The 12,922-nt window shown below is 45.4% G+C and overlaps 2 protein-coding genes across 2 annotated transcripts in view; one reads left to right on the top strand and one right to left on the bottom strand.

Moving 5' to 3' along the window:
• Window positions 1-8,187, bottom strand: part of psma2a (proteasome 20S subunit alpha 2a) — a 25,172-nt gene extending 16,985 nt beyond the window's left edge. Inside the window, exons 1-3 of the mRNA XM_085988986.1 lie at window positions 8,017-8,187; window positions 3,335-3,411; window positions 1,030-1,162 (exon numbers count right to left, since the gene is read on the bottom strand). Of these exons, the coding sequence (XP_085845112.1) occupies window positions 1,030-1,162; window positions 3,335-3,411; window positions 8,017-8,057 (251 nt within the window). The 5' untranslated portion in view covers window positions 8,058-8,187. The remainder of the gene's footprint in view (window positions 1-1,029; window positions 1,163-3,334; window positions 3,412-8,016) is intronic.
• Window positions 8,188-8,296: 109 nt separating this feature from the next.
• The window catches only part of mrpl32 (mitochondrial ribosomal protein L32), a 30,192-nt gene continuing 25,566 nt past the window's right edge, over window positions 8,297-12,922 (top strand). Inside the window, exon 1 of the mRNA XM_085988989.1 lies at window positions 8,297-8,488. Within this exon, the coding sequence (XP_085845115.1) occupies window positions 8,404-8,488 (85 nt within the window). The 5' untranslated portion in view covers window positions 8,297-8,403. The remainder of the gene's footprint in view (window positions 8,489-12,922) is intronic.

Here is a 12,922-nt window from a genome sequence, read left to right as displayed (position 1 = left end):
ATCCGTAAGACCAAGGTCCTCTACCAACCTGCCCCCGCCACACAGTGCTGCCCCCCGATTATCAAAATCCACGACAAGGCCTTGGACAACGTGGACCACTTTCCATACCTCGGGAGCCTACTGTCAACAAGGGCAGACGTCGACGACGAAGTCCAACACCGCCTTCAGTGTGCCAGTGTAGCCTTCAGTCGCCTGAGGAAGTGTGTTTGAAGACCAGGACCTCAAACCCGGCACTAAGCTCATGGTCTACAGAGCAGCAGTGATAACCGCCCTGCTGTATGCCTCAGAGGCATGGACCATGTACAGCAGGCACCTCAAAGCACTGGAGAGGTACCACCAACGCTGCCTCCGCAAGATCCTGCAAATCCATTGGAAGGATAGGCGCACCGTCAGTGTTCTTGCTCAGGCCAACATCCCCAGCATCGAAGCTCTGACCACGCTCAATCAGCTCCGATGGATGGGTCACATTGTCCGCATGCCCGACACGAGACTCCCAAAACAAGCGCTCTACTCTGAGCTCCGGCACGGCAAGAGAGCCCCAGGTGGGCAGAGGAAACGCTTCAAGGACACCCTCAAAGCCTCCTTGAAAAAGTGCAACATCCCCACCGACACCTGGGAATCCCTGGCCCAAGACCGCACAAAGTGGAGGAGAAGCATCCGGGAAGGCGCCGAACACCTCGAGTCTCTTCGCCTGGAGCAAGCGGAAGCCAAGCGCAGGCAGCGCACGTCAACCCAAGCACCCCACCCACCCGCCCCTTCAACCACCGTCTGCCCCACCTGTGACAGAGACTGTAGGTCCCGCATTGGACTCATCAGCCACCTGCAAGCTCATTTTTAATGTGGAAGCAAGTCATCCTCGGTTCCGAGGGACTGCCTAAGAAGATGATCACAAAGTCAACTACTGGTGACAGAAATCTTTAGCTGGGGGAAATGGAAACAAGTCTGAAGCTGAGGAATCCCAAAATTCTTGACCACTATCTGCAAACAGGAAACCAAGAACAATCAAGTTCATGCATTTGTCTCACCTACCTGTAGTCAGGGCCCATTCCACTATACACCATTCCTATGTGCTTTGTGATTGGCTCCACTTTGTGTACACTTTGTTCATCATAAAGAATAGATTTCTGTTTCTTCTCTGTTGCCAAAACAACACCATTGGAAGCTGGAAAAGTTTTTTAAAATTATTTATTTAGAGAGACAACTGTAGAAGTAGATACACATCTCCTATATATCTATTTATTATTTATATGATATGCTAATGTTAAGCATTCAAGTATATCTGCATATTTCGAGAACAAATTAACTTGCATTTAGCACCTTTCATGTCCTCAGGACACCTCAGAGTGTTATTTTTGAAGTGCAGTCTCTGATGTTAATTTCTGATCTCAACCATGATAGCAATATGGGTACGATAGCAAAATACTGCAGATGCTGGAAATCCGAAATAACAACAGAAAATGCTGGAAAAACTCAGGACAGGCAACATCCGTGGAGAGAAATTAGAGTCGACGTTTCGGGTCTAACCTTTTTCAAAACTGGAAAGGAAATTAAATAGATCGAAAGGCAGGGCTGGGAGAGAACAAAAGAAGTGAAGAGACATTAAGAGTTATTCAAAACGAGACGAGATGGTGATAGGACTAGTGGAGACAAGAGACGGCTCAGATTAGGTGTGAAATGTTCTGGCAGAATGAGAGACAGCTGCCATGTGGGAGAGAGAAAAAAAAGGAAAGGGGTGGGGGGGGGGGGGGGGGGAGGGAAAAACCAAAACAAAGGGGTGGATAAAAAATATAAGTAAAAATGTAATGGGGCCGAGGTTATGATCTGAAATTGTTGAACTCGATATTGAGTCCGGAAGGCTGTAAAGTGCCTAATCGGAAGATGAGGTGCTGTTCCTCGAGTTTACGTTGAGCTTCCGTGGAACAATGCAAGAGGCCGAGGACGGTGAGGTCCGAGTGGGAATGGGGCGGTGAATTAAAATGGGTGAAAGCAATATGGGTGCCAGTTAATTCAGCATCCCGGCAGCTAATTTGCACACACTGAACAGCAGTGAGATAGGTGTTTTTTTGGGATGTTGGTTGAGGAATCAATGTGCCATAGGATCTTTTACCACCAACTGAGCTTCTCATTTGAAAGATCTCCGATAATGCAGCACTGCCTCAGCACTACATTCCCTCAGTCTAGATTATGCAAAGTTGCCCTGGCATGTCTAACTCCGAGACAGTGCTACCACAGAACCAAGCAGCCATTTAAGGAGTCAGGATTTGAAATGCTTCACTGATTGCAGTGATAAAGATGTGGCTGCATTTTCACACATGAGGCTCCAGGTCTCAACCAGGTTGTCATATAAAAACAGCATTTTCCCGCAAGGAAATTTTAAAAATTGAAAGGAAAAAAAAATTAATAAGTTGCTAGTACTTACACCTGGCTCAAGTATTGCTCCCCTTTTCTTCTGAAGGTTTGGGCTAGTGCTGTGAGCACCCCGGTAGTCTAAATAGTGAGTATTGGTACCTACCTCCACCAGAGGTCCACATATGCACACTTTGCAGGAAGAGTCCGGGATAGCCATCAGAAACCAGGCTGATTTTTCCCCTTCCTAGCCAGGGTTTTGAAATTAACCGGAGCACTCATATTGACCGAGATCAACTAACCCAGCACAGGTGGAGAATCAAGCCAGCCACGGCTCCACATTAGTCACAAAATGAGCCTCTGCTAATACATGACAGTCTGATCTGCCTCTAGAAAGACCAGAAACACTGACTGTAAACCATAAAGCAGGTGCACTGTGAAAGCCCCGTAGCCTTCAATCACTCTACATGCCATTGCAGTAACTGGCTACATACTGGACTTCATTAAACTAAAAAAAACTCAAAGAAAGGGGCTCTATAAGTTTTACCAAGAGCTTCTTTGGCAACACCTCCCAAATCCGCAACCTCCACCACCTAGAAAGATAAGGACAGCAGGTTGATGGGAACAGCATCACCTCCAAGTTTGCATCCAAGTCACATACCATCCAGAGTTGGACATAGATCGCCGTTCCATCACTGTCACTGGGTCAAATTCTCAGTACTCCCTACCTAACAGCATTGTGGGAGCACCTTTACCACATGAACTGCAGCGGTTCAAGGCGGTGGCCCACCACTACCGTTTCAAGGGCAACTAGTGATGTGCAATTAATGCCAGTCTTCTTAGCAATGCCCATATGCTGAGAATGAATATAATAGCTATCATCATTTAAGAAAGACATTCAAACAAAAATGGGGGGGAAAAATCCTTTTCAGAAGTTGTCAGCCTTGAAGTGGTTAAAAGTGCATGGTGGTAGTATTGCTGTCCTTACCTTTGATTCCCACTGCTGGAGCTCCTGCGGCTACAGCTGCCAAAGCATACTCAATCTGGACGAGTTTGCCCGAAGGGCTGCAAGATAAAATATAAAACAGGATATATGAACCTGAAATTAGTAGAGATTTTGGTGGCTAATTTTCCTCCCTAGATTTCCTATTTTAAATTCATAATTTTACACGGCCACACCGGAAACGATCGCAGATACACCACCAGTTCGGCTCCAGTCACACTGCAATTCTTGTATTAATGCAAAGCACAAACACAAACTGCTTCACAGTAATGCGAATTGAGCAATGCAACCATGTTGCGTTCCTCAGTGTGGGCACCCCACACCATGGCCAGAATAATTCACCAGTATATATAAATAGAACTGGTAAAGTCAGTATCAACTGCACAGAGGTACAATGTCTGTGCCCTGTAGTTTTTTTCCAGCAATTTCCTCCACTCTAAGGTACCATGGGCAGCAAGAACCTCCCCTGACCTCCTTACACAGTCATTCTTCTATGTGAATCTGAGTGAGAACTAGGTTATTCAATCGCACCTAAAGTTCACTTCCAATAGGGGTCACTGGATAGTGACCAGGACCCAGTCTGCCCAATTCCCCACCACCCGAATCCAGGAGTGCTGAAGCCAATTGAAAGAAAACTACTGTTACCCCGGCTGAGATCAGACCTTGTACATTTAGTTCATTAGATAGCCTTAACTGAGCCACACAGGAAAGCCACAAATGTCTGTCTATACAGATATTTGAAACCACCCAATGTGGTGACGTTAATTCACAGACACCTGTTTACTATAATGGAGGTGTAATATACAGGTAACAGAACCAAAAATAGTGAGCTCTTGCCAATATACATGAAAGCTCAATGGGAAATGCATTGACAAAGAAAGACTTGCGTTTATATTGTGCCTTGCATGACCTCGGGACGTCCCAAAGCACTTCACAGCCAAATGACGAACTGTTGAAGTGTAGTCACTGTTGTAATGTAGGAAGCATGGCAGTAAATTTGCACACAGTAAGTTCCCACAAACAGTAATGTGATAATGACCGGATAGTCTGTTTTAATGATGTTGCTTGATGGATAAATAATGGCCAGGACACAGGCAAAGAAACATTAAAATTCAAAATAAATTACATATCAATTTGGAGTATTGCACCCAACTGCCACAATTCACAAGTTATTATCTGCTGAATTAACCGGAAACAGGGAAATGGCGGAGGCCTTGAACAAATATTTTGTATCGGTCTTCACGGTAGAAGACATTAAAAGCATCCCAATAATGGACAATCAAGGGGCTATTGTGGGGGGGGGGGGGGGAAAGAAGGGGACTTAAAACAATCACGATCACTAGAGAAAAAGTACTAGGCAAACTAATGGGACTAAAGGTAGACAAGTACCCTGGACCTGATGGCCTGCATCCTAGAGTCTTAAAAGAGGTGGCTGCAGAGATAGTGGATGCATTGGTTGTAATCTACCAAAATTCCCTCGATTCTGGAGAGGTCCCAGCGGACTGGAAAACCGCAAATGTAACGCCCCTATTTAAGAAAGGAGGGAGACAGAAAGCAGGCAACTATCAACCAGTTAGCCTAACATCTGTCATTGGGAAAATGCTGGAGTCCATCATTAAGGAAGTGATAGCAGGACATTTAGAAAATCATAATATAGTCAAGCAGAGTCAGCATGGTTTTATGAAAGGGAAATCATGTTTGACAAATTTGCTGGAGTTCTTTGGAGGATGTAACGAGAAGGGTGGATAAAAAGGAAACCAGTAGATGTTGTGTATTTGGATTTCCAGAAGGCATTCGATAAGGTGCCACATAAAAGGTTACTACACAAGATAAGAGCTCACAGGGTTGGGGGTAATATATTAGCATGGATAAAGGATTGGCTAACTGACAGAGTCGGGATAAATGGGTCATTTTCAGGTTGGCGAACTGTAACTAGTGGGGTGCCGCAGGGATCAGTGCTGGGGCCTCAACTATTTACAATCTACATTAATGACTTGGATAAAGGGACTGAGTATAATGTAGCCAAATTTGGTGTTGATACAAAGATAGGTGGGAAAGCAAATTGTGTGGAGGACGCAAAGAATCGCCAAAGGGATATAGATAGGCTGTGAGTGGGCAAAAATCTGGTAGATGGAGTTTAATGTGGGAAAATGCGAGGTTATCCACTTTGGTAGGAAAAATAAAAAAGCAAATTATTTAAATGGGGAGAGATTACAAAATGCTGAGGTACAGAGGGATCTGGGGGTCCTTGTGCATGAAATACAAAAAGTTAGCATGCAGGTACAGCAAGTAATTTGGAAGGCAAATGGAGTGTTGGCCTTTAATGCAAAGGGAATGAAGTATAAAAGTAGGGAAGTCCTGTTACAACTGTACAGGGCGTTGGTGAGACCACACCTGGAGTACTGCGTACAGTTTTGGTCTCCTTATTTAAGGATATACTTGCATTGGAGGCAGTTCAGAGAAGGTTCACGAGGTTGATTCCAGGGATGAGGGGGTTGTCTTATGAAGAAAGGTCGAGCAGGTTGGGCCTATACTGATTGGAATTTAGAAGAATGAGAGGGGATCTTATTGAAACATAAGATTCTGAAGGGGCTTGACAGGGTAGATGCAGAGAGGATGTTTCCCCTCATGGGGGAATCTAGAACTAGGGCATAATTTCAGAATAAGGGGGCACCCTTTTAAATCGGAAATGGGGAGGACTTTCTTCTGAGGGTCGTGAATCTGTGGAATTCTCTTCCCCAGAGAGCTGTGGAGGCTGGGTCATTGAATATATTTAAGGTGGAGATAGACAGATTTTTGAACAATAAGGGAGTCAAGGGAAGTGCAGTTGAGACCAAGATCAGATCAGCCATGATCTTATTGAATGGTGGAGCAGGCTCGAGGGGCCAAATGACCTGCTCCTACATCTTATGTATTATATCACTGTATACTTATCACTGAAATGTATCTGTAAATGATGTGCTTATTTTGTTTTTCTCAGCAACAAAATTCAACTTAGTGAGTTGTAAACCTAATTATGCTACTTCCAATTGGAAGGCAGCTTTCAGTTTATAAAACAGTGATGATGATAGCAGAGTAAAAGTGACACACAGTATTGGGAGATGAAGAGAAATATGTTGGGTAATCATCTCATCAGCACGCCAAAAAAATTATGCTCGAGTAATTAGTTTTGAAGCTCAAGTCAAGAGAGAGAAGCCTATTCTTTAAGAAACAGACCTTATATTAAATTTTTAATTAATCAAACAAGTCACTTATTGAAATGAGCAAAGTCTTAAATTCTAACTTTCATGTGCAAACGAGATCACAATGTCACACTTACACTCAGGGATGGAGCCATTCGCTTTCACACAATAGGTTTGAGTTATGGGGAAGGTGGTGGTTTTTGAAGAAAAATTTATAGCAGCATATTTAAATTAAAACAAATTATTGTTGTTTTTACCATAAACTTGCATTCCATACACTTTAAATGTAATACCTTTTTCAATGAAAATTTGAGAAAAAACAGTTTGAACACATGGCACAAGGTTGTAACTAAAGTTGAACTATTATTGATAAGACCAGAGTACATTCATCCTTTCTCAGTACAATCCCAGAGTTCAAGCTTTATCCACCACAAGCACCAGCATGAATCAACAGTTGGGATAACTGTCGCTCAAAGTCTGAGACCTACCTTCAAGCCAGTGACAATACAGCATCTGGGGGACACCTAAAACATTAGTTACTTCCTTTAACATAGCAAAACTTCTCAAGGCTCTTCATAGGAGGGGAATTGCAGAATGCAGCGCTGAAGTTTCTGGCATCAATGGCAAAGTCAGTCCAGGTCCAAAGAACAGTGTAAATTGGGAGGTATGGCTGGAGGACAGTGTAGCAGTATGATGGGGAGAAACCATGCAGAGATATGAGAGAGAGAGATATATATTCTGGAGACATTCAAGTGATGGAAGCAGCTTAGAGAAGACTAAACAGGCTGATCCTTTTATCCAAAGCTTTTTAGCTTGGAAAAGAGGCAGGAGAGATGATCTTACAGAGGTATGCGAGATGGCTATGGGGATAGAGAAGGTCAATCAAGAAAACGATTTTTTAATTAAATTGCAAAAGTAGGACAAGATCAGCCATTTACCCATCTGCTGTTTTTCTTTTGCGCTCATTACAGGTTATTCAGGTATGAGAATTTCTTACTTCCCTTTAACACATCATCCTGACTTGGGAGATACATCGCCGCCCCCTTTCATCGTCACTGGGTCGAGATGCTGCGATTCCCTTGTAATCACCATCATAAGAGGGTTCAAGGAGAAAGCCCGTCGTCACCGTCTCAGTGTAATCAACGCCAGCCACATACCGAAAGCGAAACCAAGTCGCCCCTGGGCCTTGCGGCGGGTCCTCGTCCAACCCATTCGGGGGTCCGGGGGGGGAACACGGACCGGCAGAGGCAAAGCACAGAGGAGTCTGCTGTAAAGCGGAGACCGAAGACCGGAGACAGGCCCTCGCAGCCGCCTGGCAACATAACGGGCAAACAGCAGCGGTGACTCTGCAACTTGTAGCGCCTGCAGCTGTCCTCAAACCTGAACAAGCGGAGGGCCAGCGAACAGCGGCTACAGCCGCAGCTACCGGCGGCGCGGAGATGTTCCTACCCGGCGAGTGAGTGAGGGGTTGGGCGCCCCGTTTACCTGAACGTGGTGAGCGAGAAGCTGTAGCCTCGGTCCGCCATTGCTGTCGCCGCTCACGCTCGGGAATGCTGGGGGCGGTAGTTCTGCTCGCGCGACCGTACGTCACGTCCTGCTAACCGCTTTGCGGATGTTGAGCCCGCGCGGGCGGGCACGACAACGGCATGGCGCGAGCACCCTTGCGACAATCGCGCGCGAAGGACGCCGGGAGTTGTAGTGCGATTATGCCGCAAGGAGCCTGCCGCGGGCGCAGCATATCCGGGTCGGGGGGGGGGTTAGGGGACGGATCACGTGTCGAAGCTGCCACCCTATCCGCGTGCGCGGTGGGGTTGCAGTCTGGCGGCGCCCGGCTTGTTGCTGAGTTCTGACCTTCCCCGCCGTCTCCTCGCAATGGCACTGCTGCAGCGATTGCGGCACTCGTGGCTGTCACTGGAATACGCTCTGTTGCAGGCGCTCAGGCTTCAGCCACGTTTAGGTGAGAGCTTGAGGGTAACAACAAGGGGATAGTGGAGGCTGTCAGGCCAGAGACAGGGGGTACTATTTGTCTATCCATTAATCTAGCCATCTATCGATTTGTCCATCTCTTCCTCTGCCAACCCGTCCGTCTGTCCCTCTCTATCTAGTGGGCATGGCCAATTGCTGCTGAGATGAATTGCATTGCTGTGTTTACTTCATTTATTTTTGTTTTGAATTGAATGGACTTTGTTATTCATCTGTAAATGGTAGATGAGCAGTCATTGAAGAGTTTGATAATATATATGGAATAACAACAACAACTTGTATTTATATAGCGCCTTTAATATAGTAAAGCGTCCCAAGGTGCTTCACGGGTGTATTATAAGACAAAAAAAATTGACGCTGAGCCACATAAGGAGAAATTAGGGCAGGTGACCAAAAGCTTGGTCAAAGAGGTAGGTTTTAAGGAATTTCTTAAATTAGGAAAGAGAGGCAGAGAGATTTAGGCAGAGAATTCCAGAGATTCGGGCCTCGGCAACCGAAGTTACAGCTGCCAATGGTGGAGAGATTTTAAAATCAGGGATGCTCAGGATGGCAGAATTTAGAGGAGCACAGATATCTTGGGATTGGGGGGGGGGGGGCTGAAGGAGATTACAGAGATGAGGAGGGGTGAGGCCATGGAGGGATTTGAAAACAAGGATGAGAATTTTGAAATTGAGGTGTTGCTTAACCAGGAGCCAATGTAGGTCAGCGAGTTCAGGGGTGATGGGTGAACGGGACTTGGTGTGAATTAGGACACGGGCAGCCGAGTTTTGGATGACCTCAAGTTTACGTAGGATAGAATGTAGGAGGCCAGCCAGGAGTGCGTTGGAATAGTCAAGTCTAGAGGTAACAAAGGCAAGGATGAGGGTTTCAGCAGCGGATGAGCTGAGGCAAGGGCGGAGACAAGCGATGTTACGGAGTGGAAATAGGCGGTCTTAGTTATGCCACTGATGTGTGGTTGGAAGCTCATTTTAGGGTCAAATATGACACCAAGGTTGCGAACAGTGTGGTTCAGCCTCAGACAGATGTTAGGGAGAGAGATGGAGTCAGTGGCTAGGGAACGGAGTTTGTGGCGGGGACCGAAAACAATACCTTCGGTCTTCCCAAAATTTAATTGGAGAAAATTTCTATGTTGGACAAGCAGTCTGACAGTTTAGAGACCATGGAGGGATCGAGAGAAGTGGTGTTGAGATAGAATTGGGTGTCATCAGTGTACATGTGGAAACTGACACTGTGTTTTCAGATGATGTTGCCAAGGGGCAGCATGAAGATGAGGAATAGGAGGGGGCCAAGGATAGATTATTGGGGGACACCAGAGGTAACGATTCGGGAGCTTACCCAATAATATTCTCTCTCTCACCTTTCTTAAATAGTTACAGGCCAGTCACTGATGGTGGTGCAGTTTTGGGAGCAATTTATGGTCAGCTTGCCTAATACTCTTAATCTGGTTGTTTGTGCCACACATATTCCTCTAAGCCTAAACATGCCAATATTCACAACAATACTGTTGATATCACTCATCTCTATATCCATTCAACTGAAGAAGAGTTTCTGAAATTGTCTGTTGTCCTGTCTCTGACCCTGAAAGAGTGTGGAGGCTGAGGACATTGACCTTCCCTGGGTGTGAGTCATACATGGCTTGAACGTCACAAGTCCGTGCTACCTACAATTACAGAACTCATCAGACAGGAGGCTTACAGTTCATAAAAATAAGAGTTATTACAAATCAAACACTTTCTTTGCTTAAATCACACCACTAACTCTTGATTACTGAAAGAATGGTTTAATTGTTTTGGTGTTGTCGTTAGGATAGGAAAATTTGTATTTAAGGTTTTTAACATTGCTTGCATAATAACTTTCCAATTATATAACCATAAATAAATTGCTCCCAAAACTGCACCACCATCAGTGACTAGCCTGTAACTATTTAAGAAAGGTGAGAGAGAAACCAGGGAATTATATACCAGTTAGCTTACCATCTGTTGTTGGGAAATTACTAGAGTCTATAATTAAGGATAGGGTGACTGAACACCTTGAAAATTTTCAGCTGATCAGAGAGCCAGCATGGATTTGGACGCAGACTTGAATGTCTTTGGCGGACAACTGTTCTAATCATCCATCACCAGATTTGGCTCGATCATATAAAGCACTGCCGGGTCTTGCTCTCCGTCACTAAAACAGCCCACTATTCTAAGATCATCCAGGACAGCAAAAATAACACCAGGCTTCTCTTTACCACTAACCGTCTTCTCAAACCACCCTTCCCTACCACCTCCTCCCTCACCTCCAACAATAAATGTGAGGAGCTCATGGACTTCTTTGTTAAAAAGATCAACAACATCCGTTCAACTGCTTCTGCTTTCAATTCCCTCCCTTGCCCTAGCCCCCTGGACCGTTCTTCCTCTCTGTTTTCCCACTTCCCTAACTCTAAATTTGCATATTTCTCTCCAATCTCTCATCTTGTCAAGAGACCGACCTGCTCTCTCGACCCTATTCCTACTAAATTGCTGACAATCCAACTTTCCTTCCTGGCTCCCATGTTAGCAGATATTGTTAACGATACTCTCTCCTCCGGTATTGTCCCCCTTTCCTTCAAATCTGCCATTGTCACCCCTCTCCTCAAAAAAACAACCCTTGAACCCTCCGTTCTTGCAACTATTGCCCCATTTCCAATTTCCCTTTCCTCTCCAAAGTTCTTGAATGTGTTGTCGTCTCCCAAATCCGTGCCCATCTTTCCCAGATTTCCTTGTTTGAATCCCTCCAATCAGGCTTCCGCCCCTGCCACAGTACTGAAACTGCTCTTACCAAGGTCACAACTGGCATCCTAATTGACTGCGACAAAGGTAATCTATCCCTTCTCGTCCTTCTGGACCTGTCTGCAGCCTTTGACCACAAAATTCTGCTCCATCAGCTCTCCACCATCGCCAAGCTGGATTGGACTGCACTCGTCTGGTTTCATCATTCCTATATTTCTAACCATAGAATCACCTGTAATGCATTCTCTTCCCACTCCTGCACTGTCACCTCTGGTGTCCCCCAAGGATCTATCCTTGGCCGTCTCCTAATTCTCATCTGCATGTTGCCCCTCGGTGACATCATCTGGCAACACAACATAAGTTTTCACATGTACGCTGATGATACCCAGCTCTACCTCTCCTCCACCTCTCTCGAACCCTCTACCACCTCTATACTATCAGACTGCTTGTCCGACATCCAGCACTGGATGAGTAGAAATTTCTTCCAATTAAATATCCGGAAGACCAAAGCCATTGTCTTTGGTTCACACCACAAACTTCATTCCCTTTCCACTGATCCGATCTCTCTCCCCAGCAACTGTCTAAGGCTGACCAAGTCTGCTCACAACCTTGGTGTCATATTTGATCACGAATTGAGCTTCCTACCTCATATCTGTTCTATCACTAAGACTGCCCATTTCCACCTTCATAATCTCGCCCGTTTCCATCCTTACCTCAACTTATCTGCTGCTGAAACCCTCATCCATGCCTTTTATCAATTCTAGACTTGACGATTCCAACGCACTCCTGTCCAGCCTCCCACGTTCTACCCTCCATAAACTTGAGGTCATCCAAAACTCTGCCACCTGTGTGCTACCTCACACCAGGTCCCACTCACCCATCTCCCCTGTGCTTGCTGACCTACACTGGCTGCCAGTTAAGCAACACCTTGATTTTTAAATTCTCATCCTTGTTTTCAAATCCCTCCATGGCCTCTCCCCTCTTTATCTCTATAATCTTCTCCAGCCCTATAATCCCCCTAGACCTCTGCGCTCCACCTATTCTGGACTTTTGAACATCCCCAATTTTAAATGCTCCACCATTGGCAGTCGTGCCTTCAGCTGCCTAGGTTCTAAGCTCTGGAATTCCCTCCCTAAATCTCTCCGCCTCTCTACTTCTCTTTCCTCCTTTAAGACTCTCCTTAAAACCTATCTGTTCGACCAAGCTTTTGGTCATCTGCCATAACATCTCCTTATATGGCTCGGTGTCAAATTTTGTTTTTTTTTGATAATGCTCCTGTGAAGCGCCTTGGGATGTTTTATTACGTTAAAGGCGCTATATAAATATACGTTGTTGTAAAGGGTAGGTCATGCCTGATGAATCTGATTGAATTTTGGAAGAGGTGAGTAAAGTCGTGGGCAGGGGAATGTCTATGGATGTTATTGATGGGGACTTCCATTTGATAAAGTCCCTCATTAAGAGACTGTTAACCAAAGTTGAAGCTCATGGAATTGAAGACAAATTATTGACGTGGTTAAGAAATTAGCTGAGCGGCAGGAGACAGAGTAGGGATAATGGACAGGTATTCTAATTGGCAGGATGTGACTAGTGGTGTTCCACGCGGATCTGTGTTGGGGCCTCAACTATTTACCGTATTTATTAACAACTTAGATGAT

This window comes from Somniosus microcephalus, chromosome 5 (assembly GCF_052327205.1).
Source record: "Somniosus microcephalus isolate GS21.2 chromosome 5, FLI_Smic_1.0, whole genome shotgun sequence".
NCBI lineage: Eukaryota > Metazoa > Chordata > Chondrichthyes > Squaliformes > Somniosidae > Somniosus > Somniosus microcephalus.
This window is presented reverse-complemented; position numbering and strand designations above follow the sequence as displayed.